Below are 27,317 nucleotides of genomic sequence, written 5' to 3' on the forward strand. Positions count from 1 at the left end.
ATCAAAGTGGCTGGCTCACTCAAAAGAGAAGGAACAAACAGAATCAGTTGTGAGATGAAGCAAAGTTCATAACAGCCACTGCCAGAGAGCCCTCCCTACCACTCTACTCAGACAACTGAACAGCTAAAAATAGAATATATACCATCATCTTCCAGTCCTCCAGCTCAAGTGCTAAGGGAAAGATACAAACAGACCCAAGACAAATAGGGAAGGAAGTCAATGAGATTCCACCCACCCTATTTTTGGACAAATACTAGGGCCAGACAAAATTTGGAACATTCCTAAGCACAAATGAAGACAAGGCAAAGGACATGCAAAAGAAAAATGAGGAGAATGCTTTGAAAGGTTTACTCTAGAAAACAGAAGAAAAAATGGACTATAATTGCTTTGCACTATATCAAGAAAATGTAACAAAACGTGCATTGTTGAAATAGGACATTCTAAAAAATAAAATGAAACAAAAATTGTCAGAACTAAGAAAGGAAATAAGGAGAAAAAACAATAATACTGCAGAACTTAAAAATGAATCTGAAGCATCAAAGAGATAGCAGGTACTTCATTCATTTAACACCTACTTACTGGCACTTGACATTTATATTCAAAACAGTGCCAAATCAGCATTGCAGACAAGAGATTTGGGCAAACCACACAAATAATGGAGAGATACAGCAATTAGATGGAAGCTAACAGCTTTGGCAGAGAAACAACAAAAATTCAATTATGAATGACTGGTGTACCTAAAGAAGAAAAACAATTCCTGTGGAATATTAAAAAAAATTCAATGATAAAATAGGCAAGATCCTTGAAATGAAAGAATATTATAGAGATGGAGTGGGTTCAGTGCTTCAAGATAAATAACAAAAATTATAAAACACTGAAGCATAACCTGGATACGTTGTTAAGCTTTCATGTTACAGAAACAAATAACCAAATTTTTAAAAAAGCAAATCACAAAGAAAAAATATTCAGGCTGGCCACAGACTTATCGAATCTATCTGCTGGGAAACAATGGAGAAAAATCTACTACGTGGCAAGCAAGGTAGGTAAAAAAGAGGTCTAATCCAAGAATTCTATACCCATGCAAGTCATTATTAATACGTGCATGCCACAGAAAGGCACTTTCTTTTTTTTTTTTTTTTTGAGACGGAGTCTCACCTTGTCACCCAGGCTGGAGTGCAATGGCACAATCTCAGCTCACTGCAACCTCCACCTCCCAGGTTCAAGTGACTCTCCTGCCTTAGCCTTGCAAGTAGCTGGGATTACAGGTGCGTGCCATACAGACAGAGTTTCACCATGTTGGCCAGGTTGGTCTCGAACTCCTGACCTTGTAATCCACCCGCCTCGGCCTCCCAAAGTGCTGGGATTACAGGTGTAAACCACCTCGCCTGGCCTCGGAAAGGTATTTTCAAATACCCAAGAATTCAGGAAATATATCACCCATGGACCCATCATTTAAAAACCTATCTGAAGGTATAATCTAGCCAACTCATAGATAAAAATAAATAAAAGCATATAATTAAATTGAGAGAAGAAATATTTGGTGATAAGCATTTAAACACAGAACTAATGCTAAATACGCATCTTAATTGCAGACACAAATATATATATATACATATATGTACACAATTTCTCAAGGAAAACAGAATAAGTGATAAATGACAATATACTTAAATGAGGTTCCTTAGGTTTAATTATAATGATTCCCTGTGATCATCCCTGATATTCAATATGAAATCAAAGGGCTAAGAGTTTTAGAAAGTGTGAAAATAAATAAACTCTAGGTATGAAATTTGAGAAACTACTACAGAATCACTTTCAAAACATTAAAGATCACATTGGCTGCAAGATCAAATATTAACTTGATGCTAGCAGAGATGGACAAAAGACAGTGAAGAAAGGGGGCGTAAGTGGAAAGAAGAGCAAACTACTTCAGGATTAAGAGGGCAGATATAGGTGAATTGCTAGGAATCTGTAATCAGGAGGAAGAACAGAATAAAGGAAATGTAAGTTAGAGCAATGAACGAGGCAGTGATCTGAACACCATAAACACCTCTCCTTCCATCTGACACAAATACTCATATTATATTGAAATTAAGGTAATTTCAATTTTATGCTTAGCCTTTTAATAACCATCAATAAATCCTAGACTTCAGAAAGATGCCCTTAGCCATTGACAATTTTATGTTTTTCTTACAAGACTTTTTTTTTTTATTATACTTTAAGTTTTAGGGTACATGTGCACAACGTGCAGGTTAGTTCCATATGTATACATGTACCGTGTTGGTGTGCTGCACCCATTAACTCGTTATTTAACATTAGGTATATCTCCTAATGCTATCCCTCCCCGCTCCCCCCACCCCACAACAGGCCCCGGTGTGTGATGTTCCCCTTCCTGCGTCCATGTGTACTCATTTCTAACAAGACTTTTATCATTTGATATATCCAATGTTGCCTCTGAGAAGACTATCAAGAAAATAAATATATAAAATAAAATGTGTTGATGTTATTACTAACCACGAAGATTTAGAGAACCATTCTAAGTCTGGTATTGCTAATTTGTCTATAACAGACAGGAACAAAAAAGTTAATACACGCAAATAAAATACCACAAAAAGCAGAAAATGGAGTAATCGGAGGTTGGCAAATACCTGCCAGAATGCCAAATCCTGCTTCTGTTTGTTTTTGTAAATAAAATTGTATTTGAACATAGCCATACTCATTTATTAACAAACTGTTTGTGGCAGAGTTGAGTAGTTCTAATAGAAGCCATATAGCCCAAAAGCCAAAAATGTTTACTATCTAACCCTTGAAGTTTGCTGATGATCCCTGGTATAGGTGAAAAAAATTTCCCTCCCATGCAGGGGAGGGACATACAATACCATTTGATCTCTGAAGATGATAAACTGAGAAACATAAATTGAATATGACTACTAAAAGTTATATAGGCTACCAACAGTAAAATTAAAAGCAGAGTACATACCTTTCAAATTATCAGTGTGGAAAGCACAACAAACCCAATACAAATTCCAAAGGAGTGAGAAAGAGAAAAGGAAATAATGGAGGAGGAATAGGGGTAGCTGCAAGAAATCAAGAAAGAATCAGAAAACAGAAATCAGTCGCCAATACACCCTAACATTATTCATCATACATCAAGTGTAACAAGAATAAACTCAACTATTTTAGGAAAAGACTCACTCAGGCTGAGGTTTAAAAAAACAAAAACTTTAGGCCAGGCATGGTGGCTCACTCCTGTAATCCCAACACTTTGGCAGGCCGAGACGGGCAGATCACGAGACCAGCCCGACCAACATGGTGAAACCCCCCTACTAAAAATACAAAAATTAGCTGGGCGTGGTGGCGCACGCGTATAATCCCAGCTACTTAGGAGGCTGAGGCAGGAGAATTGCTTGAACCCAGGAAGCAGAGGTTGCTGTGAGCCGAGATAGCGCCACTGCACTCCAGCCTGGGTGACAGAGCCAAACTCCGTCTCAAAACAAAACAAAACAAACTTGTGAGGGTAGCTAAAACAAAGAATAGTTGAAAATAAATGAGAAACATACATGAAGTAAGTGCAAACAACAGAACAATATTAATAACGATGGTGAGTTCAAGATATAATAGCATTAACTTACATAAAAGGTAATGCAGTAATGACAAAATTTTAATTCTCATCGACATTTTTTAGGTACCTCATAAAAGAGTACAGTCATACACCACATTAACAATGTTTCAGTCAACAACAGACCACGTAAATAACTGTGGTCCCACAAGATTATAGTGGAGCTGAAAAATTCCTATCGCCTACTGACATCGTAGCTATCATAATGCAACACATTACTCACATGTTTGTGGTAATACTTATGTAACAAACCTACCAAGCTGCCAGTTGTACAAAAGTGTACAGTCATGTCCTAGATCCTCACATTCACTCACCACTCACTGACACCCAGAGCAATTTCCAGCCTGCAAGCTCCATTCATGGTAAGTGCGCTCTATGTGTATCATATTTTATCTTTTATTACTGAACCTTTTCTATGTTAAGATATGTTTGGATACACAAATACTTACCACTATGCTACAAAAGCCCGCAGTGTTCAGTACAATAACATGCTTTACAGGTTTGCAGCCTAGGAACAATAGGCTTTACCACATAGCCTATATGTGTGTTGTAGGCTATACGATCTAGATTTGTGTAAGTACACTCCACAAGGCTCACACAATAACAACATCATCTGGCCAGAAATTTCTCAGAAGGTATCCCCATTGTTAAGCAACACATAACTGTACTTACATAGAGCAAAATTTCTGGAATAGGAGAAACTGCCACAAACACCAGAGTCATGGAAGACTTCTGCAGAATTCTCAGTACTTGGCAGATTCACACACAATATAAGGAAGCAGATTAGCAGCAAATATCAGTCATAAAATTAAATAATACACATATATTTATGGTTTTAAGACATACACACATATGCATTTTATGTACCCATAAAACAAAAATTGACTATATATATTAGACTACAATAAATTCCAAAAAGTAGAAACAGTACAGACCACATTCTATCAAAATGATCTCAGAATAAATAACTGAGGTTGAAAAAAAACCACAACCACTTGAAAAATTTAAACTATATTAAACAATCTTGGTTCAAAAACAAAAATAAAAATTGTAATTTTAGAATATCTGTAAAAGGATAAGAATGCTACATAGGGACATGTAATAAAATGCAAAGCCTTAAACACTACTAATTCAAATTGAGAAAGTATTTTTTAAAATAATCTAAGAATTTTAATTCAAGAAAAAGTAAAAAATAAACTTAGAAAAATTGCAAGAAAAAAGTAATAAAGATAAGAAAAATTAATTAACAAGAATGTGAAGACAACTCAATGAGAAAAGAATACGTTTTTTTCAACAAATGGTGCTGGGACAACTGGATATTCACACGCAAAGGATTATGTTGAAATCCCACATCACACCACATACAAAAATCAACTCAAAGTGTAACACCTAAAACTACAAAACTCTTAGTAGAAAAGAGACGTAAATTTTTGTGACCTTGGATTTTTCCAATGGTTTCTTCCATATGAGACCAAAAAGCAGAAGCAATTCTCACAGATAAACTGGACCTCATCACCATTTAAAACTGTTGCGCTTCAGAACAATTCTGCATATAGCCAAACCTATCATTTAATCTTATCAGTTCTGTTCTTTTCCCCCTTGGAGATATTTGTCCTAGGGCACTCCATCCTTCCATAAAGAAAACCATCAAAGTTTTAGAAATATATAAATTAGGCCAGGCACAGTGGCCCACACCTGTAATCCCAGCACTTTGGGAGGCCAAGCTGGGCGGATCACGAGGCCAGGAGATCGAGACCATCCTGGCTAACACAGTGAAGCCCTGTCTCTACTAAAAATACAAAAAAGTAGCCAGGCGTCCCAGCTACTGTAGTCCCAGCTACTCGAGAGGGCTGAGGCAGGAGAACTGATTGAACCCGGGAGGCGGAGGTTGCAGTGAGCCAAGATCATGCCACTGCACTCCGGCCTGGGCGACAGAGCAAGACTCTGTCTCAAAAAAAAAAAGAAAGAAATACAGAAATAAAGCTAAAAGTGATAGAAAATCTAATTCAAATGATAAGTTCAGGCATCTGTTAATTATTTTTGTAGGCATATTTTGTAATTCTGTTAGTATATTTTGTAAGCAGTTTAGAAAATAAAAACTGTAAAATGAATATTGATTCAATAAAATGCAAATAAACACAACAAAGACATGTCTTTTTTTTTACCCATTAAATAGACATAATCCAAGGACAGCTAAAACTGTTATGTGTTGTGTTACGTTACGTTATGTTATGTTATGGACCAAAACGGCTGATAATCAAACTCTAAAAATTGTGCATGAAAAGAATCATACAGCGTGCAAAAATACCCAACAATGTTCACTGTAGCACTGATTATAACATTTTCTTAATAGAATCAAAGTAAATATTCATTAAAAGGTATCAGGTATAAATGGTACTGTGCTGATATTTAACAATTAGTTCTTCCAGAGATGGGAGTAAGCCCTAATCTATATCTGCCAATTTCTGTGGTGTAAACCCTAGCAACATGTCTGATTTCAAGCTACCAAAGTTCGGTCACTAAATGTAAAGTTGAGACAAAAAAATGTTCAAAACTGGCTTTCGTGAGCAGGTACAAACTAGCTGCATCACAGCACTGTATGATTCAAAATGCACAGAGGAAACACTAAAAAGCCATAAATATGATCCAAAAGATTTATATTAACATGGCAAGACATCCTACATATTACTGAATGAAAAAAATCCAATTACACATAGAACAGCTTATGCTGTGTCATCTGTGACACTGAAACTTGTATGTACATTTCACCTTCATTTTGAAAGAAAAAGAACCATACATCAGAGATGTATAACACACTACATTCAATCTAGTTTTGCCCATAACAATGGCAGTAAATCTAGCTTTCATGGATTATCTAAAGCAGATCATGATTTTTATTTTAAAACAGAATAGCAAAAGATCAACAGTTTTGGCTTGATAGTAATTAAAAACTTCTGTATCAAATAATACAAAACAAAAGGAAAACAACAGACTGGGGTTAAGTTTTTGGCAATAAAAATGACAAAAGGCTAATTTCATTTGTAGGTTTGGAGTTCAAAAATAGGCAAACGAAATGAAGAAACAATTCACAAAAGAAGCAATTCAACTAGAAACAAACATGGGGAAATGATCATTCTCACTAATGATCAATGCGAAGTTTAGAATTATGTACCATTTTTGCCTCCTAACTTACTGATATTCTAATAATATTGTTCATGATGCTGGAAACTGTATACAATCGTTTCAGAATATGTTTTGGGTGTGTATAACCAAGGTTGTAAAATTTTTCATATCCTCAGACCTAGAAATAACATTTCTATGAATCTATTCTAACAAAATTATGTGTGTGCATGTTTTAAAAAGCTATCTCCACCAAGAACTTCATCACAGCATTATTTTTAAAATGAAATCATTGGGAGAAACCTAAATGTACAAAAAAAAAAAGAGTAAACAAGTAAACAATATACATCCTCTCAAAAGAATCTTATACAGTCTTTTCAAATGTTAATACGAAGTCTACATAGCCACATAAAAAATGCTTACAACCTAATGTTAAGTTGTACAGTATGATCACATCTATGTAAAAAACATAAAAATAAAACAGACTATAAAGGAATGTGCAAAAAGAGAGCATGGTTCTTAGTTTAGACTGGTATATTTTTGATAAATTTATGAATACATTTTAAAACGTTTTATTAAATTTTGTGCAAAAAAACTTGCATTATTTGTAAAATTTCAAAATCACTGAAAAACAGGCTATAAAAAATAATGTAATTAAATAACAGAATGTGGGTTGTCATTCTTTCAAAGACTAGCATGAAAACAACATAATGTATTTCTTAAGAATGTCAGAACATTAAGTGGAAGAAAATAAACATTTCTTCTCGACTCAAACTTGGACTGTCTATTAAGCACAATAGCTTTTCTCCTTACCAAACTTTTTTTTTTACTATTTTACAAACAACCAAACCACCAAATGACAGTATCTCAAGTGCTCTTATTTCATTCCAAAAAGAGAATAAAAGACAACGTAAATTCAGGCCACAGCATACTGCTTAAGGATACATTATAGTATAAAACATAAAGAATATTTTTAATAGAAATCATTGTGTCAACCCACAAGTAAGGACTAGGCATGCACAACACATTAATTAATTCTGAGATGGATACATTGTAATTTGAGTAGCAATTCATAGGTAGACTCCAGGGGTTTAGAAACATCCTTCCACCCGCTGCAAAAGAATCTGTTCTCATAACAAGCATGGCCTAGAGTAGAAAGCCCTACAAAAAATGCGTTTCTCAAAGGACAGAGCTAGTGATTTTCATGAAAATATACTTGGAATCAGGATTTCCCTAAAGAAATATTGATGAAGTCCTATAATTTCCTCCATTAAAATGCCACTCTTTACCAAGATGTATTGGATAAGGAAACACAAACTGTTTCTCTGAAAATGATAAAGCAATATACAGGTATTTTCTCCCATATAAGATGAGAAAATGCATGGGACTCATTACTACAAGAAGTGGTATGTGCCCAAAATTTGTAATCGTTTCTAACGTGATCTGGATAACATCTTAGGTGGTAACCCACGGCAAAACAGGAGAAGGTAGAATGTTCAGAGGACACCCATTCGTTAGCTCTGAAAGACAGCAAGAACCTTCCACCTCCAGACTCCATGTCAGAGCCAAACTTGACTCCAATAGGAGATAGTGCTTGCCAATTCATTAATTCTTGGACCATTAGGAAGTAATTGATAAATAAAAATATAAAGGTTCATTTCAAGTACCTTTTGTTTCTGCACTACTGAGTTTTTCTCTCAAATTATTAAAAATTATTCAAATTAACCAAAACATATGCAGCTTCATTTTGAATGTCAGTCATAATTAGAAAGAGACTTTAGGAACCTTTAGGCCAGGTGCGGTGGCTCAAGCCTATAATCCCAACACTTTGGGAGGCTGAGACGGGTGGATCACCTGAGGTCAGGAGTTTGAGATAAGCCTGACCAACATGGTGAAACCGTGTCTCTACTAAAAACACAAAAAATTAGCCAGGCATGGTGGCAGGCGCCTGTAATCCCAGCTACTTGGGAGGGTGAGGAAGGAAAATCACTTGAACCTGGGAGGCAGAGGGTGCAGTGAGCCGAGAACGCGCCACTGCACTCCAGCCTGGGTGACAGAGTGAGACTCCGTCTCAAAAAAAAAAAAAAAAAGAAAGAAAGAAAGAAAAGAGACTTTAGGAACCTTTAAAAATCCTAGGGAAAAAGTCTGCTCTTAGGCTTGGATGTAATGGCCCAGAACATGAAAAAGACACAAGAGAATACATCCAATTGATAGGTGCCTTTTCTCAGCTAAAAGGTGTTATTTCTACATTACACGCCTCCACTTTGCATGAATCTACCTGGCAAGAATATCTCATGCTGTTGCTTATTTATTTATTGCCGTGGGAAACTGAGAGCCATTTTACTATAGGAGATGCAAGCCAAGCAAAAGCAGATTTCCTGAGCAAGGATGTCTCAAGAGACATCTCATAACACATCACAGGATTAGCAGAGTTCTCAAAACAGTAATAGATGCATTTCTATCACCTGAAACAGCTGACAGAAAAAAAAACATGGAGGAAACATGTTGCAAATTTTCTTTATACTCTGTCAAGGGTTTTTCTCGGGACACAGCTTCATGAGAGTTCTATGCTCACCTATTTAACCACCTCTGGGAACAAAAGGACAGGAATGAGTACATGCAACACAAACTACTCCCATTCCACCAAGGCGTCTACACTTACTTGCTCATCTCCCAACCCACCATCTGGGTGAGGAAGGGCACAGTGGATGTGACAATGAGGATGAAAACACGTGGTAGGATGGTGGAGGCGGCCAGAAGAGGCAGCATTGGTCTGGCTCTTCCTGATTGAGAACATCAATCCAAGGCATCAGGCACCTCTCCTTTGCTCTTCTCTCCTTCTCTCCAGAGCCCAGCAAAGACACAACGGCGCTACCCCTATTGGCAACAACACCCTCTGACCTTCCAAGCCCCACGGGACTCCCTACTACTCTACTTTACCCTATGTCTGTTCTTTTCCCTGGCACTCATTCAACTGCAAATGTGAGGTCAAGGTAAGGAAGCCCAACGCTGATAAGTTGATGAGGAGAAGGCCCTGGGCCAGGAGTAAAGTGGGCCTAGATTCCTAGGCCCACTGCCTGCCTGGCACCTCCAGTGGAATTAAGCTTTTCTTACAGTTTCTCCAGAACTAGCATGAGAGTCCAGCTGCTCTTTCTTTGGCCACAGAGTCTTTGTCCAGAATGCAAATGAGGGACACAGGAAGCTGCTTTTTTTTTTTTTTTTTTTGAGACAAGGTCTCACTCTGTTACCTAAGCTGGAGTGCAGTGGCACGATCCCAACTCACTGCAGCCTTGACCACCCAGGCTCCTAAGTAACTGGGACCACAGGCATGGGCACCCACGCCCAGCTAATTTTTGTATTTTTGGTAGAGACCAGGTCTCACCATGTTGCCCAGGCTGGTCTCGAACTCTTGGGCTCAAGCAATCTGCCTGCCTTGGCTTCCCAAAGTGCTGGGATTTCACGCGTGAACCACCACACCTGGCAAAGCTGATTTCTTAAGGTTTCTCTGATCATGGTCATACCAACTGAGAATGGCTAGAGGCCATAGCATTAGATATATTTTAAGGCAAAAAATTATAAAAATCTTTTACTTCTTTGTATGCATGCTATAGATGTTTCTACCATTATCTGTTTTTCTGGTTTTAATGAAAGCCCCAAGAAAATAAAGGCACAGTGATGGAAAAAGAAATGAACACACAAAATCCATCCAATGTTTAATTCTAAATCTTTCCTGGAAAGCCCTAGAAAAGAGACCTGCTAGCTCCAAATATAAAGCAGCCCCCTAGATGTGCCCTGCTGGGCATTACCAGTGCTCAGGCTCATTGGCCAGCCAGCTGTCACTGAAAATGGCAGAGATGGGCTTGGGCAACAAGATTATTTGCAGGCAAAGGGAAAGCAATGTTGTGTTTGGCTTCAGTCACACATACACTAAAGAGAAGCAACGCTTAAAGCCCAATGAAGAAAAAACAAACAAAAAGAAGTAGTAAGTCAAAGGAAGCTGCTTGAGGATACGGAAGAAAAGACCCAGTTCCGAGCTGAGCAGCACTGGAACACTGCGTCTCTCGGGCTCCACCTCTGTGCCTCCCAGGATATCGCCCTTCCTGCAGGAAGCAAGAGACCCATGCTGATATGACAGGAGGTTTCTGATACCATTTCTTGTGAAGACATTGCAAACTATCAGCAGCATGCCAGGCGGCACCAGGGGAGCTCTGGACAGACTTGCTAAGGCTTCATTCACAGGCCCCCCTCAAAGTGCTCCCCACTGCAGGGCACTCAGAGTTATTACAGAGGTCAAAGAGAAGAGCCAGGCCAGCCCGAAGGAGCCCACCAGACCTGGCAATGCCTCCTAGTAGAGCCCATCACCGCTGGAGACGGCAGCAAGCTTAGACCCCTCATCCAGGGGTGAGTTTGGGCAGAAAGTGGCCGAGACGCCAAAGCTGCAAAGGGGAAGGAGAAAAAAATTCAAAGTTCAAATGGTCCTTAGAGATCATCTGGTGCAATCTCCTCATTCTACAGGTTTTTATAGAAAAAGCAAATCATCAAAATACCCTGAGGTTAGTTATGTGGGAAAAAAAGATTCAGTAAGCAGGGCAGGAATACTTCACCCCATTTTCAGTCACAGATTTTAGAAAAGATATATGTAACGAATCCAAAATGCACAGCCATAAAAGGTGCTTATTTAGCCAAAAATAAAAAATAAAAAACTTTCACAAAATTAGTCTGCCATTGTTTTTAAATTATTACATGTCTTACCAATGCTCAAAAATATATCACAAGAGTTACAGAGACAAGAGAGTTAAACCTGGCAATCTTTCAAAGGCAAACTGAACAAAAATTAAAGTCATCTTGTATTATTAGAACAAGTCACAGGAAATGGGTCATCTCTCTAGGACAAGAGGAAAATTGCATTTGCCATCTGCAGAAAGAACGCATACTATAATGAAGGAGCTCTGCAAAGCGCAGGTCCCAAATATCAATTCACATGGCAAGAAAATACCAAAACAAACCCACCACAAAAATGTACTCAGGCTGATTGGGTATAACAAAAGTAAAGGCCACTGCTATTGCAATCACCCTTAACTATCTGTATGGAAATACAATCAGAAAAAGATGTTAAGGCTTGCAAGTCACTGAGAAGAGGGTTTTCAAATCATTAAGTGAGGAAGATGCCTACACATGCCTACAGCACCTTCTCCCCTTCCAGCATACGCACTGCATCCGATTCTGAAACTCACTGGTCCGTGATAGATTATCCAGCACTGGCTCACTAACTCTCTGCTGGTAATCATGAACCAATCTCAAGTCCCTGCCCTCTGGAAAAGGAAGGAGAATTTTACATTGTGTTCAGTAACAATTTATTTTTGCTTTACGGACCAGAGTAAGTATTGCAAAAGAAAGTTAATCATCGCCTAAACACACACTCACAAATTCCTTCCTTTGAATGTATTAAAGCACCCAACTTCCCCTCTCACCAGCTCACAGCCACATGATGTCTCACAGAAGCACCAACTTGGAAGTTCTCTAAATCGTAAGGAAATGTGCAAGTCAGAGAATCTGAGGAACCTCTTTAGCAACTGTTTAAGAAAGATGTGATGAGGAATTAAATGGGTGGGTGGTATTCACATGAAAGGGATGGGTAGGGGGGCTATAGAAATCACTGGTAGACTGAAAAGTGACTGGGTAAATCACAGAAGCATTCCTCTTTAGAAGCAACTAGATGCCTGCAGTTACCAGTAAATACATGGTGGTAGAAGATCTCACCAATCACCCTGTTGCCCCTACAGTAAAAGAAAATGTAGAAAAGAAACAATAAAAATGAAAAAAATTTTTCAACATAAAAAAAGAAAAAAAATTCTATTTCTATTTTTTAGCAAGTGATGCTGATTAAAAAAAAAATTCTTGGAAAGCACAATTAATTCATGATTTCAGTTTTCCAAAGGGGAAAAAAATGAGGCTATCTCCTAGAAATATATGTAACTATGTGTCTAAACATCACTGTTCGCTTCCGGTAACAGAGCCAAAAAGTCTGGCTAGATCTCTTTTTCTTTAATTTGTGGGTCAATTATGTATGTATATACACACACACACTGGATATGTGTGTGTATATACACACACACACACTATAATGGCATTAGTAACATTTTCGTTCCCAACTGCACCACAATCCATTACTTGAAAACAACTATTTTATTTCTAAAGCAGACATATTGTTCACAATCCATGATTAATCCTGTAATAAAGGTGCACAGATTGTCAAATTTCAAAGAACTTGTGTGTGTAACAGCTTTCCATTGGAACAGCTGGATCAATTGCTATTGGCTTTTAACTGGAAACAATATGAGAATGTTCAACCGAAACGCTGTCCCAAGAGAACAAATGAGAGGAAGGCAAGAAGGCAAAAACGGTTCCATCTTTAAAACGGAATTCCTTTCACTGTGCCCCCGGTGGCCAACAAAACAGCAAAGAGGAGTGGAAAATGGAGAACATATGGATGATGCCTATTAGAAGAAAGCAGGGAATTTAAATTCACTTCTTCCGATTACCCTCCATTCTTTTTGGAATCCAGCTTTCCACACACATCCCTAGTTACTGATAATAGAATCACCGGTAATTGCGATAAAGATAGAAGAGCAAGGATCTTTGCCTTCACGGAGCTTCCAATCCACTTAGAAACACAAGGTAAAATCATCCGCATTCCCCAGTCCTGTGATCCCCAGGAAGCTCCTACAATGGCCTTCAGATTATTTTGTCTCTTTCTGTGTATGAAGACCCAATAGAAAAGCCAAAGCCAGGAAGGATAAAGTCAGAAGGGCATGTCAGTACGAGGACATCAGCTACAATACAAGAACTGTGCAAAGTGCTTAGTCTTTCCTGTTGGCAAATAAGACATAAGGAGCATCTCACACAGCACATTATTTGGCACATAGTAGGCGCTCATATTTGTTCATTTGACTAGCATTCTGCATGAAACTGTTCCTTCTTAAGTTACGCCTGGTAAAAAAATAAAAAATTAGAGAAAGTATTTTTTAATAACTGACAAGTATATGTTGAAAAAATGGATTTGAGATATCTTCATAATTTGATTTTTAAATAATACTAATTTTGTTCTTTAAAATTAACCATAAAGGCTTTTAACAAAATATTCTGCACTGATTATGGCTATGTTTAAAGGTTAACAACAGAGCTGTATAGTTAATCCAATTTGGGATTCTCAGCACTGCAACATGGACATTTATTTTTGTTTGTAAAGCCCAAATTCATGACCACCTAGGATGTGTTAACTCATTTCATCAGTATGCCTAGGTCCTTTTTACTACATGTTAGATGAGAAATCAGACAGATTTTTACATATCGGTAATGTAACAAATCAAAGGTGATTGTTGAACAACTTCCTATAATCTTATTTTTTACATATTGGTAATGTAACAAATCAAAGGTGATTGTTGAACAACTTCCTATAATTTTATCAGTAACAGCTATTCACACAAAACAGTGTTTGGATCTGAGAGCAGCTCTTTCTTTAATGTTACTCCATTCGGCAGAACAAGAGTAAACGTTCACGGTTTACCGTAGTCAGTTATTGCCACAGATTTAATTACCAACAATCGCACATTTTACCTTCTATTGCTATTTCACACTTCACTAGGATTAAGTCTGCAGAGATCTTAACATAACTTAAAAGGCATTACAAAAGTTTTCCTTTGAAAAATGTGACTGCCTCCCACTCCAACCAGGAAATTTGACTTTTAAATTTGTTGCTTCACAAACTTGTATTTTCCTCAACCCAGTACAGAGGAAACAGATTCCCTCCACCTTCTCAGGGAGAAAGCAATCCTAACCTCCTTATAAAATGGCTTCTGTCTCTTCCAAGATGTACCCTTTGAGCTCCCTATTTTCCCTCTACAACATCCAATCAACATTTCTACTAATATTAACAGAACGAATAACTCCCCTTAAAAGAAAAATTAATATGAATGCTGGAATCAAAACCTTCCTCACAGAATCTTGTTAATTTCTTTTCAAGTGTTAAGTGTGCCTGGATCATAAAGAAAAATCTGTTCCTTTTTTCTGCTAAGTTTAGCATAGCACGCAGCCTCACAACTGCAAAGGCTGTTTCAGGTCCTAAAAAATTCATGGGTAATAAAAATCGTAACTGTTTTTAATAGGCACTTCTGAAAACTGAACATAAGCCATTTCTCCTAAAGTAGAGCTGAGATGGTTTTCTTTTTTAATGAAAAAGATTCTATCAAATTTATTTATATTAAAATGGCTACTAAATTAGTCTTCTGGTTCTCCTTTCTAAACTTACTTTAGAATATGTGAATAGATAAACCTGCAATATTTTCACTGTTCAGCAGGGTTTTAATTTGTGTCAGATTTGCCATATGAAGAAATAGCATATAGGGGTAAGGATGGGACATTATATGGAGATCCAGACGATGAATCTACGTAGTTCAATGCAAAAATCTTACTCCGAAGGCTTTGTTATACAGTCAGAGCCACAGTTTTGATTTTTATGAGGGATGCTCCCCCTTTGTTCTTCTGATATAAACTATAAGTACTTTGTTTCAACAACAACAAAAAAGGGAACTGTATCCAAATAAATCCTGACATTCAGAAACATATTCAACACTTGGAAGCTAAAAGAGTAGCAAAAAATAAAACCTGTTGGTCCTTAAAGCAGTCTCATAAACACCATATTTTGCTATTTTTAGGGAGCTGCTATTATTGAGGTTACTTAGATCAAGGCTTTCACTCAATGGTTCTGAGTCACCATCCTAGATGGCACTGACCTCTAGGTTAATTCAGGCAATCAACATACCCACTCCAGTGAACCCTACTGAGGAGCAGTGGGAAGCGTGCTCTTTTCCAGATGTGTAGAAATTAACTCCCCATACAGCTTCAAGTGGCTACAGCATTTCCAGCCTTCCAAGCCCCTTCTTGGTCTAAAACTGTATAGCTTTCAGTACAAATGCATATCCTTCATATTAAAAATGTTCTAACTGCAATTCCTGAAATTCTGTATTTAATTATGGTGGTTTTCCTCACGTTATTGTATAAGTCAATCACAAACACCCATTCAGTCATCACCTGTGCTCTACAGAGTATTAAAAATTCACTGAGCCCTGTACCATGCAGAAAAATGTACGGTAAAAAAGATGAGAGGGTTAAACTAGCCTCTACACAATAAAAAGTAATAAAAATATAGAATGGTTTTTCTTTTCTTTAAACTTTCATACTTTAAGCATGACTGTTACCATTCTCAAATACATCCAGTACAGAACTGTAATACACTGGTTCAATGTGTGATGCAACATCTTACATTAACACTTCCTATCCTGGAATGCATTTATAATCAGTTGGCTCAAAGAGTTACACACAATTTTTTTAAGATCCTGATTTTATCTGCCACAGATAAAAACATTATATATTCCTATGTTTCTATACATTGATTCATTATTGTCTGGTCTAATTTCTAGCAGGAGGGTAATAAATAAATTCATTTACTCAGCCAATATTTATTGAGAGCATTCTCCGAGTTAGATACTGTGCTTGAAGCTGGGATTTAATAGTGAGCAAAACAGACACAACCTCTACTCTCATGTTTGCAGTGTACAACAGGAAGAAAATCTATGCTCATATATAAAATTCAGTTCAGAAGACCAAGACCATTTAAGGTCTTCCATTTAAGACTGGCCTGTCGCGACCAGCCTGACTAACATGTTGAAACCCCAGCTCTACTAAATGCAAAAAAAATAGCCGGGCGTGGTGGCGCATGCCTGTAATCCAAGCTACTTGGGAGGCTGAGACAGGAGAATCGCTTGTACCTGGCAGGCGGAGGTTGCAGTGAAGTGAGGTCGCGCCATTGCACTCCAGCTTGGGCAACAAGAGCAAAACTCCATCTCAAAAAAAAAAAAAAAAGACTGGCCTAAACTTTGCCTGTTTCAATAGCGATAATTCAATCAATTAAAGGGGTTTACTAAATCTTCCTATTTGATAATTAAGATCTAATGAGTAAAAGACTTCAAAAACGTGTAAAATAAGAACAGGTTAACAGGAAAAAAATGTTTCTTCTAGGAACTGAAAAAAATTTCAGGATAACTATATGTAACATGAAGCAGGCATTCAAGGCCACTTGTATTACACAGACTTACAAATTATATTAAATGAGGTTGTCTATGTACCACCAACAGAAATATTTAGTGAATATTCATGAAAATTAATCAATTAAAGAAAATATGTGCTTTATACCTACAAAATATATAAAAACATTAACCAAGTTAAAATGAAGTATGCTCTTGTATATCTACATAGAATACAAAGAGTAAGTTTTGAGTGTCAAACACTAACATAAATGAATTCAAAGAATGAATAAGTTAAAAGACAACAAGAAAATAATTCAAAATTTAACGTAATATTCTTATAGTGGTAGATTTCAGGGTTCACGTTTCTAAAGTTAAAATAAAAATATATAATATATAAGCATACGGAATAAATTTGGAAGACTGGCATAGTTGCCGAATATAAATCAAAATAGCCCAAATTTTACTGCCATACTTTCATCTAGTCAGGTACCCACTAATTGTCTTTTTAAATGTCTCCATATTATTAATATACAAAAGTAAATAATTACATGAGCAAATGCAAGGGTACCCACTTTTATCCCTGTCAAACAAATCCTCTTCCATTAAAATGGTATCAAGCCTTGAACTAAAATTTACTCTGAAAACAATTTTATATTGATTTTCATTTCAAAATACTTATTCCTCCATAAACTAGTTAAAAATATTAGTAGATCTTTAAACTGTGAATGGATACATCTTATAATCTCCTCTAGATAGGTTTGTTTAAATGATAGAAGGAACCAGAACATTCAGTGTACTCATCAAAGCAGCAAATCAGGAATTCCTCAAATGAAACCCCTCCCTAATAACTTCCTTGTTGAAATCAACCGTCCTGGATTCAAAAACTCCTGAAGTCACACTCATACACATACACGCACGCACAAATCCACATTTAGCGTATATTACTACAGAAATAGTGTAAGTATTGTAGTATTCATGTTGCAAAAGCAACATACCAAGAACATGAAGCAGTAGCAATTCTTGCATGATGTTCCGCTAATAAGAGGAAAAAAAAGTTCTCCACACTACCACCACTTTAGCAGTAAAATTGGTTTACACTTTTTCTCAGAAAATTATCTCCAAGTTCATTTTTAAAAGCACAGTGTTATTTAAATACACAGTATGGAATTAAGCATCCATGTAAATGTATTTCCCTTAGACATTCAAACCTAGGCCCACTGAGAAACTCCCTGGGCTTTAACTCTTAGCTGCTGGGAAACTCAGAGCTGTCAATTTTCAGGCAAATAGGGTTGGCTGGAGAGACCTCAACTGCCCAGTTCACAGTTAAACAGAAACAAAGACTGTCAACAGGGCAATAAAAGAAAAAAAAAACACAATTCTTAAAACAAGTCTCTCTAAAATACGTGCGTTTCCCCTTAATTATACACTTAAAACACTCTATATATTTCTTTTGTTCTTTATTTTCTTCTCAAACTTGAGAACTCAGAAAACATTCAACTGCCTGTTTTCAGCCATTAGAAGTAGCTCAAAATGAGAATTAAAAAAAAAAAATCTTTACTTTCCAATTGCAGTTTGCCTCCTCCCTGGCTTCATTCCCCTAAGCCCAACTCTTTCATCCAGTGCTTTGCCTTCTGCTCTTTATAAACATGTGCACATTTATCTAATTGAGTTTCAAAATGAAGACATAAAGAAAGCATGTCATGTGAATTAACTATTAGTAACTATGTGTGTGATCAGTATATTTTGTTCCTGCTTGTAAATGATCCAGTACATAAGCAGTTCATTCCCAAAGGCAATTGGTTCCTTGAGCCAGCAAATGGAATGCTCAAGATAAGAAAAGGCATGCTTCTCACAAACACCAACTAACAGTACAATATTCTTTTCTTACAGAAATGTTTGAGAAACACATTTATTATACATGCAAATATCCAGAACACAAGTGCAGACATTTTTCAGGCCTGTTACTGCAAAGCTGTTTGCTCTTCCTGCCACAATAGCTCAGGGTTCTGTCACTGTGGCTTCTATATGAACCCTGATCGCTTGATTCTGAACATCCTCCCAGAGATAATCATCAATAAATTTCTATTTGAGAAATGGCATTTTCTTGCTAACTTAATGTTGAAGCAGAATTTTTTTTTTCAAGACTAGAGGGAAATTTTTCCTGTATGCTTCCCGTTTTTCCTTCTAGCCCAGATTCCAGAGATATTAAAATGCTATCTGTTTTAAACAAAAGGTTTCTATTTGTTGCCAAGAGAGTAACTGAGAGACTGCACTGGTTTTCGGTAGTAACTTGTGAATTGAGGCCTACATCTAGGTTGCCTCATTAAACAAAAGATACCGGTCGCTGTCAACAACCACACAGCACAACGCTCCCCTACCCTCATCTTTATCTAGAAGGAATGGTGCAGACGAGAATAACGCCTGTCACCATCCACTGGCCAAGAAACTCTTCTAGGCTCCCTCCTTTCGATGGTCTGGTGGCTAGAGAACAGCACTTGTGTGACACATTTGGGCTTGCCCTCCCGCCTCGCCCCCAGTACACAGACCCTTTCCTTGGAGGGCCAACCACTTGGCTTCCTCACCATGAGTGCTCCGGGAATCCAGCTGCGAGTCTGCCCACCGTTCCCCCATTCCCTCCTGCCCCCATAAGGCACTGATAATGGATGCACACCGGCCACTCCACCGCAGGCCATCCCCCAACGTGCCCCGGCTCCGCTCGCCACCCGCTGGGCCACACACACGGCTCCCCACGCCACCACCCCATGGGGTGCCGCGGCCACGACACTGGAAGTTCAACCCCTCTGCCCACCTTTCCACCCCCGCGCCTCTGGTCGGAGTATCTGCCATTTAGCAGATGCACAGCAGACAAGGCACAGCCCTCAGGGACACGAAAAGGAACAAGCCAAGGCACCGGGCAGGGCAGCCCCGACCCCTGTGCTGCGTGTGTGTGTCGGTGTGTGTGTGTCTGTGTGTAACGCGCCCGCGCCCCCGCGCGGGTGAAGGCAGTGGCCGGGGGCGCGCCCGGGAGGGTAGGGGCGAACCGCGGGCGCCGGGGGGCGGGGGGCGCCGAAGGCAGCTGCCCCGCAGGGCCAAGGATGGTGGGCTGGGGGCGCAGAGGCCCGGCGGGGCCCCGGACGGTACTCACCGAGCAGCAGCAGCTTGAGCTCCCGGCGGGCGTCCCGCTTGTCCCTGCGGAGCTGCCGCTCGATCTCGTCGTTGATCCGCCGGGCTTCCTTGGCCTCCTCGCTCAGGCAGCACGCCATGATGGACTCCAGAGTCATTCTTCCAAAGTGCCTCCGCTGCAGCCCCGCCGGCACCCCCTGCTCACAGCGCGCACACACACCCTCCCGCCCTCGCTCCCCCGAGGCAGCGGTGGCCGCCGAGCCCCCGCCGCCCGGGCGCGCGTCCGGGACGAGCTCCGGGAACCGCCGCGGGGGCGGCGGCCAGGGCCGGGGCCACCAGGTGGGCCGGGGGCGCGGTGGGAGCGGATGGTCTGGGCCGACGGGAGAAGCGAGGCGGGCGCGGGAGGCGGGCGCTGGCTCGGGGGGCGCGTGAGAGAAGGCCGCCGCGCCCGGCCTCGCTCAGACGCCCGCGCCTCCTTCCCCGGGAACAGGCGGCCCGCCTCGCCCCCCGAGCCGCCGCCGCCGCCGCCGCCGCCTGCGAGGCTCCCCTACGCCGTGCGCCTGGCGGCGAGAGCTCATCCACCGGGGTGTCCCCGCAGCGAGCGGCCGCCGACGGCTCCCCGCGCCCGGCGCGCCCGCTCCTCGCCGCCGCCTGACACGGCTCCCGGGCGCCCTCGGCCCTGTCCGCGCCCACCGCCCGGCTCGCGCGCAGACCCGGTTCCCGTCCCGCCCGGCAACCGCGCGCTCCTCCGCCTCCGCCTCCGCCCCCGCCCCCGCCCCCGCCAGACGCCCACCCCCTGCCCCGATTGCCAGGCGCGGAGCGGCTGCTCAGTGCGCGCCCTCCCCCTCGCCACACACACACATTTTCTTCTTTCTCTGAACTGGAGCACAGATCCGGGAGGGAGGAGGCGGCGGCGAAAGGAGGAGGGGGAAGAGGCGGAGGGGACGGGCGCGGGAGGAGGGAGCCGGGAGGCGGCGCCGCCCGGCCCCTCCTCGAAGGCTTTCCTGGGCTCGCGGCCGCCGCGGCGCGCCTCCCAGTGCGGCTCTCGCCTCGCCCGCGCGGCTCCCGGGCTGGGCCGGCCCCCGCGGGCTCTGCGGACGCCTACTGCTCCCGCACCCTCGGCAGAGTCCGCGGGCGCAGCAGTCACGGCCGCCCCCGGCCGAAGTCGGGGCCGGACCCGGCCGCCGACGCGCAGCCCGAGCCGGCGGCCGCCGTTGCGTGCCAGGGCCGCAGCCGACCTGCGGCTGCCGTCCGGCCGGGCGTGGTGAGACAGGAATATGGCGGCCTCTGCCTGCCTCAGCCCACCGGCCCGGGAGCGCGGCCGCGGCCCCTGCTGAAGTCGCGGGAGGCGGCCCCGCGGAGCCCCGCACGCGCTCCCTGCGGCGCCGGCGCTGGCGTCCGCCGCTCCCGGGCTGTGCCTGTCTGCTCCACGGGGTCGCTCCTCAGCCGTTTCTGTGTTTCCCGTTCCTATTTCTAAAACGCCATTCGGTTAGAAACTCTCACGTCACCTCTGACACCGGTGCAGTCTTAGAAAATAAGCTCCTCTATACTGTGTGGGGCTACTGGGGAAGGGAAGGAATTGGCACCGGTGCCCGGAGGTGTAGGGGGAGATTCACAGGCGAAGCTGTTCGCAAAGTAACGTGAGATAGAAGTCTAAATCCTGAGCAGAGAAAGGAAGCTGCCCAAGTTTCCAAGAGCCTCCCGATAGGTTCCAACTTTTCATGCCTTTTTTTTTTGGTGGTTGTTGGTTGTTTTTGTTTTTTTAAGTTGTTTTTGTTTTTGTTTTACAAGTTCTCTTGTTTCTGACAAGGCACACGATGTTTAGCCGCCGAGTAATCGAATTTACTCTTCTAGACTGAGATTGAATTATGGATGACTTATGGGAAAATGTAAAATAATGTGGAATAAAAGGAAAGGAAAGAATGAAATAGAAGAGAAACTAAGGTGGCCCCAGCAAAACGGCATTCTAGTTTTTTTGATTTGCAATATGTGATTGAGGCAGTAAACTGTCATATGCACATTTCATTGTGATCGTCTACTGATAAATAGCACACGAAAATAATCTTGTTTAATCAGGCCCAGGAGATGAAACTCATATTGCTTCCTGCCTTAAAGGAACCTGAGGTCTTCAAAGAAAATTGTCTTTTATGAACAGAACCGCTTTTTCACGTTTCATGTGTTCTCTGAAGTGTCCCTGGTGCAACCTGCTGATCCAGAGTGTAAGGTACGGTCATGACTCTGCTTTTGCTACAGATCAAGAACTCATATAGGGTTCTTAGACAACAGGTGTGTAACTTCCTTCCTTCTTTCATTTGCCATTACTCCACCGTTTCACACACATACACACACTCTAAACCACGATTTAAATCAAGCAAGTCAAGATATAAAATGTATATTTTAGGTTATCTGTTTAAAACCTAGAAAATAATTAAATTTCACCTTGCCCTGGAGAGCAGAGAGGGCAAACCTCAACCCTTTTATGTGAATGCCTACAGAGAACAGCTAGACTTGCTATGAAATTAAAATTTAAAATCAAGTGACTAAAGAAATTAAAGATTGAAATTCAGTATGCAAAAATAGAAAGTGGCTTCAGGAGAAAAAAATTTTAAGTTTGCATCCTCCGAATATATGTATGTATATGAGCTTTGGAGAGACACAGAACACTGGAAAACGAAATGACAGAAAGCTTGAAGTCTCTGGTTACCTACCCAGGGATCCTCTGAGACTTTTAAAAATGTCTTTTAAAATGAGCCATCAGGCTATCAGGTAATATGTTTTGACTGAATTGTCCTATTATTTGATGAATTCATCTGTTTCAGCGGGCTATAGATACAGTCAGAGTCTGTTTTGTCCCCCCTGTATCCCCCCAACATCATGAACACTCCCTGGCAACTTAGATACTTAAATGGATGAAATGAATCAATAGGAGAATGTTTCAAGTATTGGGGAGAAATCAGGAAGTAAGAAAAACCAACACTCTTCAGTGATAAAGCCATATATGGGTGTCAAGAAGGAAACAGGAAAAGAAATTCCAAGTCTGAGCCCAGATCTATCCAAAAACCTTTTCATATTATCTGGAGAGCATTTGCCAAGCAAATATTCCTAGAGACTAAGTCAAACAAATAGAACCCATGCAGAAACAACTGACAGTTGACCATGTTCTACAAGCACATACTCTAAAACATGCAACTAAACAGGGATTATGTTACAAAATCCCAGTTCATTCAGTCAACAAGCATTTATTCATTGACTACTATGTGTAAATAACAGGTGAAGGTGCAGGATAAGAGAGATACTAAAATGAATAAAATACAGTCCTTACCCTCCATAGGCTTATAGTCTTATAATGAGGCTCTAAGCAGCTATAATAAAAGACTAAAATCAATTTGTATAAAATTTAGGGTGGAAGTAACAATATAAAGGTATAAAAAGGAAGGGGAGAACTGGAAAAGATATGGCAGGAAAAGGGGCATTGACATGCATGTTAAAGAATGAAAAGGTTTTCAATAAATAGGTACCTACATCACCTCAAAGTAAATCAGCAATTCCAAGTCACCCCACACAGAGAGTAAGATGATAAACCATTTTGAGAATTCAAGGACAATTACTAATGAGCTGAAAAGCAAATTGCAATACCCAAGGAAAACTGAACTTCAGAGAAAAATAGGAAGACTGTCACCTTTTCTATGGTATCCTGAGATGGATCTCCAACCCCACAATCATATCACCCTGTCCTTTGGGGACTGGAAAAGAAAAACAGTAAAAGGTATAGTTTAGTCTTAAGGAGTGGTTCTGCAGTCAAAGAATGAAAAGGCCATGCTCTTCTAAAAGGATCTCCTGGGGAAGGAAAGGCCCATAGAGGTCATCAGACACAGGCAATATACAGTACCTCTCTTATTCCCAGTCACTTAGCATGGCTGCTTCATATGCACCATACTACTGTCATTCTCTGTGTTCTCTTTCTCTCTGCCCCCTCCCCCTCTGAATTAGGAGCTTCTTGAGAGCAGGGACCATGTTTTTCAAAACTGTTTTCAAGGCACCAGAAAGAGAGCCTAGCCTAGAACAGCTACTCAGTAAATAATGAATAAACAAAAGAATGCTACCACCTACATCATCAACAAACACACACTTACAGATTGCCTGTCCCAGGCAGTGTGTTATGCCAGATGCCTGAGGCATACAAAGCCCTTAAAGGATTCATAATCTATTTGGTGAGACAGGCCATGTGTTTCAAAGAATAAACTATACAAAATGAGAAACACTTGTTGCTAACATACAGTATGGAAAATGGATTGCTAACAAAGTTCAAGAGAAGCAGTTCCCTAAGCTGCCATTCAGATTAACCCAGAGTATGAGGAAGCACACGCTGGTCACCCAGAAGACCTTTTAGAAATCAGCCTGAAGAGCATTGCAGATCCTACAAGAGCTGGGAAAGAGATGTCTGGCCAAGTAATAAAGTGGACTTGCTCGTGGGGAAGAAAAAGAAGCCGACCCAGGGAGACGCTGAGAGCTGCAAATGGCGCCACCTACAGGAACATTCTTATAACAGCAGAAAAACTGAGATTCTTAATTGGAACTGTCCTGTTGAAAGAAGAGCAGGGCCAACATGTTGAAGATGAAAAACTAGGCACGAAGCACATCTTCTAAAAGAGAAAATGCCCACATTAGAAATCATATAGCAGGTATTCTAGAATCTAAATGAAGCATAGTACCTCAGTGACATCTTTCCTTTACCAAGCTCAAAAAACGTACCCGGGTAATACTCTGATTCCAATCAAATGTATCTATCTTATGCTTATCCAGGGTTAGCAATATCAAGGGAAGTACTGTACTTTACAGTTTGAAGGCCACCAAAGTCCCGGTAGACTGGAAGACTCTAAAAGGCTTGTCAGATGGGAGCTCATTTTAAGCTGAGTAGAATAGTGTTTCAGCCAGAGAAGCTAATGTTTGATGAATGAATAAGCAAATGAACACATTACGTTCATTTCCTTTTGATGATTTCTCATGTAAAGCTCAATAAGGCTAAGATTTTTGTCTGTTTTGTTCACTCCTGAATCCAGCACCTAGAACAATGCCAGGAGTATAATAGATGCTTAATAAACATTTGTTAAATGAATGAAAATTAGATCTTCCAGTAAAAGAAGCCACATGTTGACCACATGACAGTCTCTCTCTCTCTTTTTTTTTTTTTCCTTAGCCAGATTGTGTGCACCAAAGCTTGGCTCCCTCTGTAAAATGTTCTTCCACCGTGTGCTTCAAAATCTTGCCTCCAATGCGTTCACCAAGGAAAATTAGCCATCACTAGAGTATTCAGAAAGTTGGGAAGTAGTATTTTTGTTCAAAACCCAGATGGAAGCCTATATTAATTCCACCTAAATCAACTTTATAGGAGAGTTGATATTCCTATTACCAATTCATTTCAGACCACATGCAGGTTATACATTGAAGATCTTGACAAGATATATAGTCAGAGTTGTTAATTGCTCAGTGTGTGATAAGTTAATGAAACACAGCACTTGCTGATGGAAAACACGTAAGTAATTAAAGTGCCTGTTCTGCCTTCTCAATGATTGAAATGGTCTTCATATGAATTTTTTCAATTTTTTATCCTTGTAAATTTTTCAACCTCCCATTCTGAATTTTATCAAGATGTTAAAAAAGGTAATCACTTTTAACTTTAAGATAAATATGAAATATCCTCTCCTAACCACAAATTTAGATATTAAAGTGTTCTTTATTGCTTTATTTTTTCTCTTGTCTTTTTCTGTCTCTTAGGCCTACCAAAATCTATTTGAGCCACAAAATTTCCAAATACTTCTTCCAAACTTGTTAGTGTTTTCCAGCTTTCCATTCTTATACAAATTCCTAAGCATCAGATTTGAGATGAGTGCATTGGACAATATGGAATAGGGCCTGGAAGAAGATGAGATGAGTGAGGATTTTTTTTTTATTTTTTTTTGGCTTAGGCTTTGTCTGTTATGGCACAGAACTGTTAGTGATCTTGTCTCTATTTAAAATGCTGGGCTGGGCATGGTGGCTCACACCTGTAATGCCAGCATGTTGGGAGGCTGAGGTGGGTGGATCACGTGAGCCTAAGAGTTCAAGACAAGCCTGGGCAACGTAGTGCAACCCTGTCTCTACAGAAAATTTAAAAATTAGCCAGGTGTAGTGGCACATGTCTGTAGTCCCAGCTACTCTGGAGCCTGAGGCAGTAGGATTGCTTGAGCCTAGGAAGCAGGGATTGCAGAGAGCCGAGATCGTGCCTCCAGCCTGGGCAGGTAGAGACCCTGTCTCAAAAAATAAATAAATAAAATGTTGATTATTTGTTCATCATGGGGTTTTTGCATTAATATAGATTTTTAAAGTATTGCATTAAAATATTACCTATCCTGATTACTGAGATTTTTGATGCCACTTAAATTTTGCACCCAAAGCAAATACCTCACCCAGTCCCAGCTCTGGTATAGAAGTCATGCATGAATAGGCCTACAAACTGGAGAACTACTCACTCTAGGGAAGGAATGAGCAATGGGGGGTTATTTATTCTTTACAGCTTAAAAATATATATTATTGCTGCCTGTGGAACTAGAGCAAAAGAACTGGGTTGAAAAGCCATTGGTTGTCCAAATGAAAGCAGTAGAAGTTTCCACAGTCTCTCTAACACTCAAAAGAAAATGATGAGAAAAATACAGAAAGCATTACATTTAGGCTCACTATTTGGCTTACATTAAGAAGCAAAGATCTTAGACTAAACAGACGTCAGAGGCTATGTGATTTGGGAATTTTTTTAAATCTGGCAATCATTTATTAAAAATAAAGCCTACTGAAAAGCCAGTCTATAAAAGGGTAAAGGTGACATGGAATCCCCATGTCTTTCCTCTTTCCTCTTCTCTGAGGCCATTTTCAAAACCTCTGCACTAATCCGGTTGCCACAGAGGATCACACCTAGAGGGTCTATAAATTGATATAGGCCATGCAGCCAAGAAGTGGCAGAGGCTAGGTGTGGTGGCTCACACTGTAATCTCAGCACTTTGGGAGGCTGAGGTGGGAGGATCCCTTGAGCTCAGGAGTTTGAGATCAGCCTGGGAAACATAGACCTCATCCCTACAAAAAACAAACAAACAAAAAAAAATTAAAGCAGCCAGGCATGGCAGCGTGTGCCCATAGTCCCAACTCCCCAGGAGGCTGAGAGGAGAAGATTGCTTGAACTTGAGAGGTCAAGGCTGCAGGGAGCTGAGATCACACCACCACACTCCAGCCTGGGTGACAGAGTGAGGCCTTGTCTCGAAAAAAATAAAAAGAAAAAGAAGTGCCAGACGTTGGACTAGGACATGGGTTATCTCACTCAGAATTTTCTTTTCCTGATGCCC

General features: G+C 40.6%; 1 protein-coding gene across 1 annotated transcript in view; it reads right to left on the bottom strand.

Moving 5' to 3' along the window:
• The window catches only part of GNAQ (G protein subunit alpha q), a 312,081-nt gene extending 291,397 nt beyond the window's left edge, over positions 1–20,684 (bottom strand). The window contains exon 1 of the mRNA XM_031014551.3: positions 19,970–20,684. Coding sequence (XP_030870411.1) covers positions 19,970–20,105 — 136 coding nt within the window. The 5' untranslated portion in view covers positions 20,106–20,684. The remainder of the gene's footprint in view (positions 1–19,969) is intronic.
• Positions 20,685–27,317: the final 6,633 nt, after the last annotated feature.

This window comes from Gorilla gorilla, chromosome 13, assembly GCF_029281585.2.
Source record: "Gorilla gorilla gorilla isolate KB3781 chromosome 13, NHGRI_mGorGor1-v2.1_pri, whole genome shotgun sequence".
In the NCBI taxonomy this organism is placed as follows: domain Eukaryota; kingdom Metazoa; phylum Chordata; class Mammalia; order Primates; family Hominidae; genus Gorilla; species Gorilla gorilla.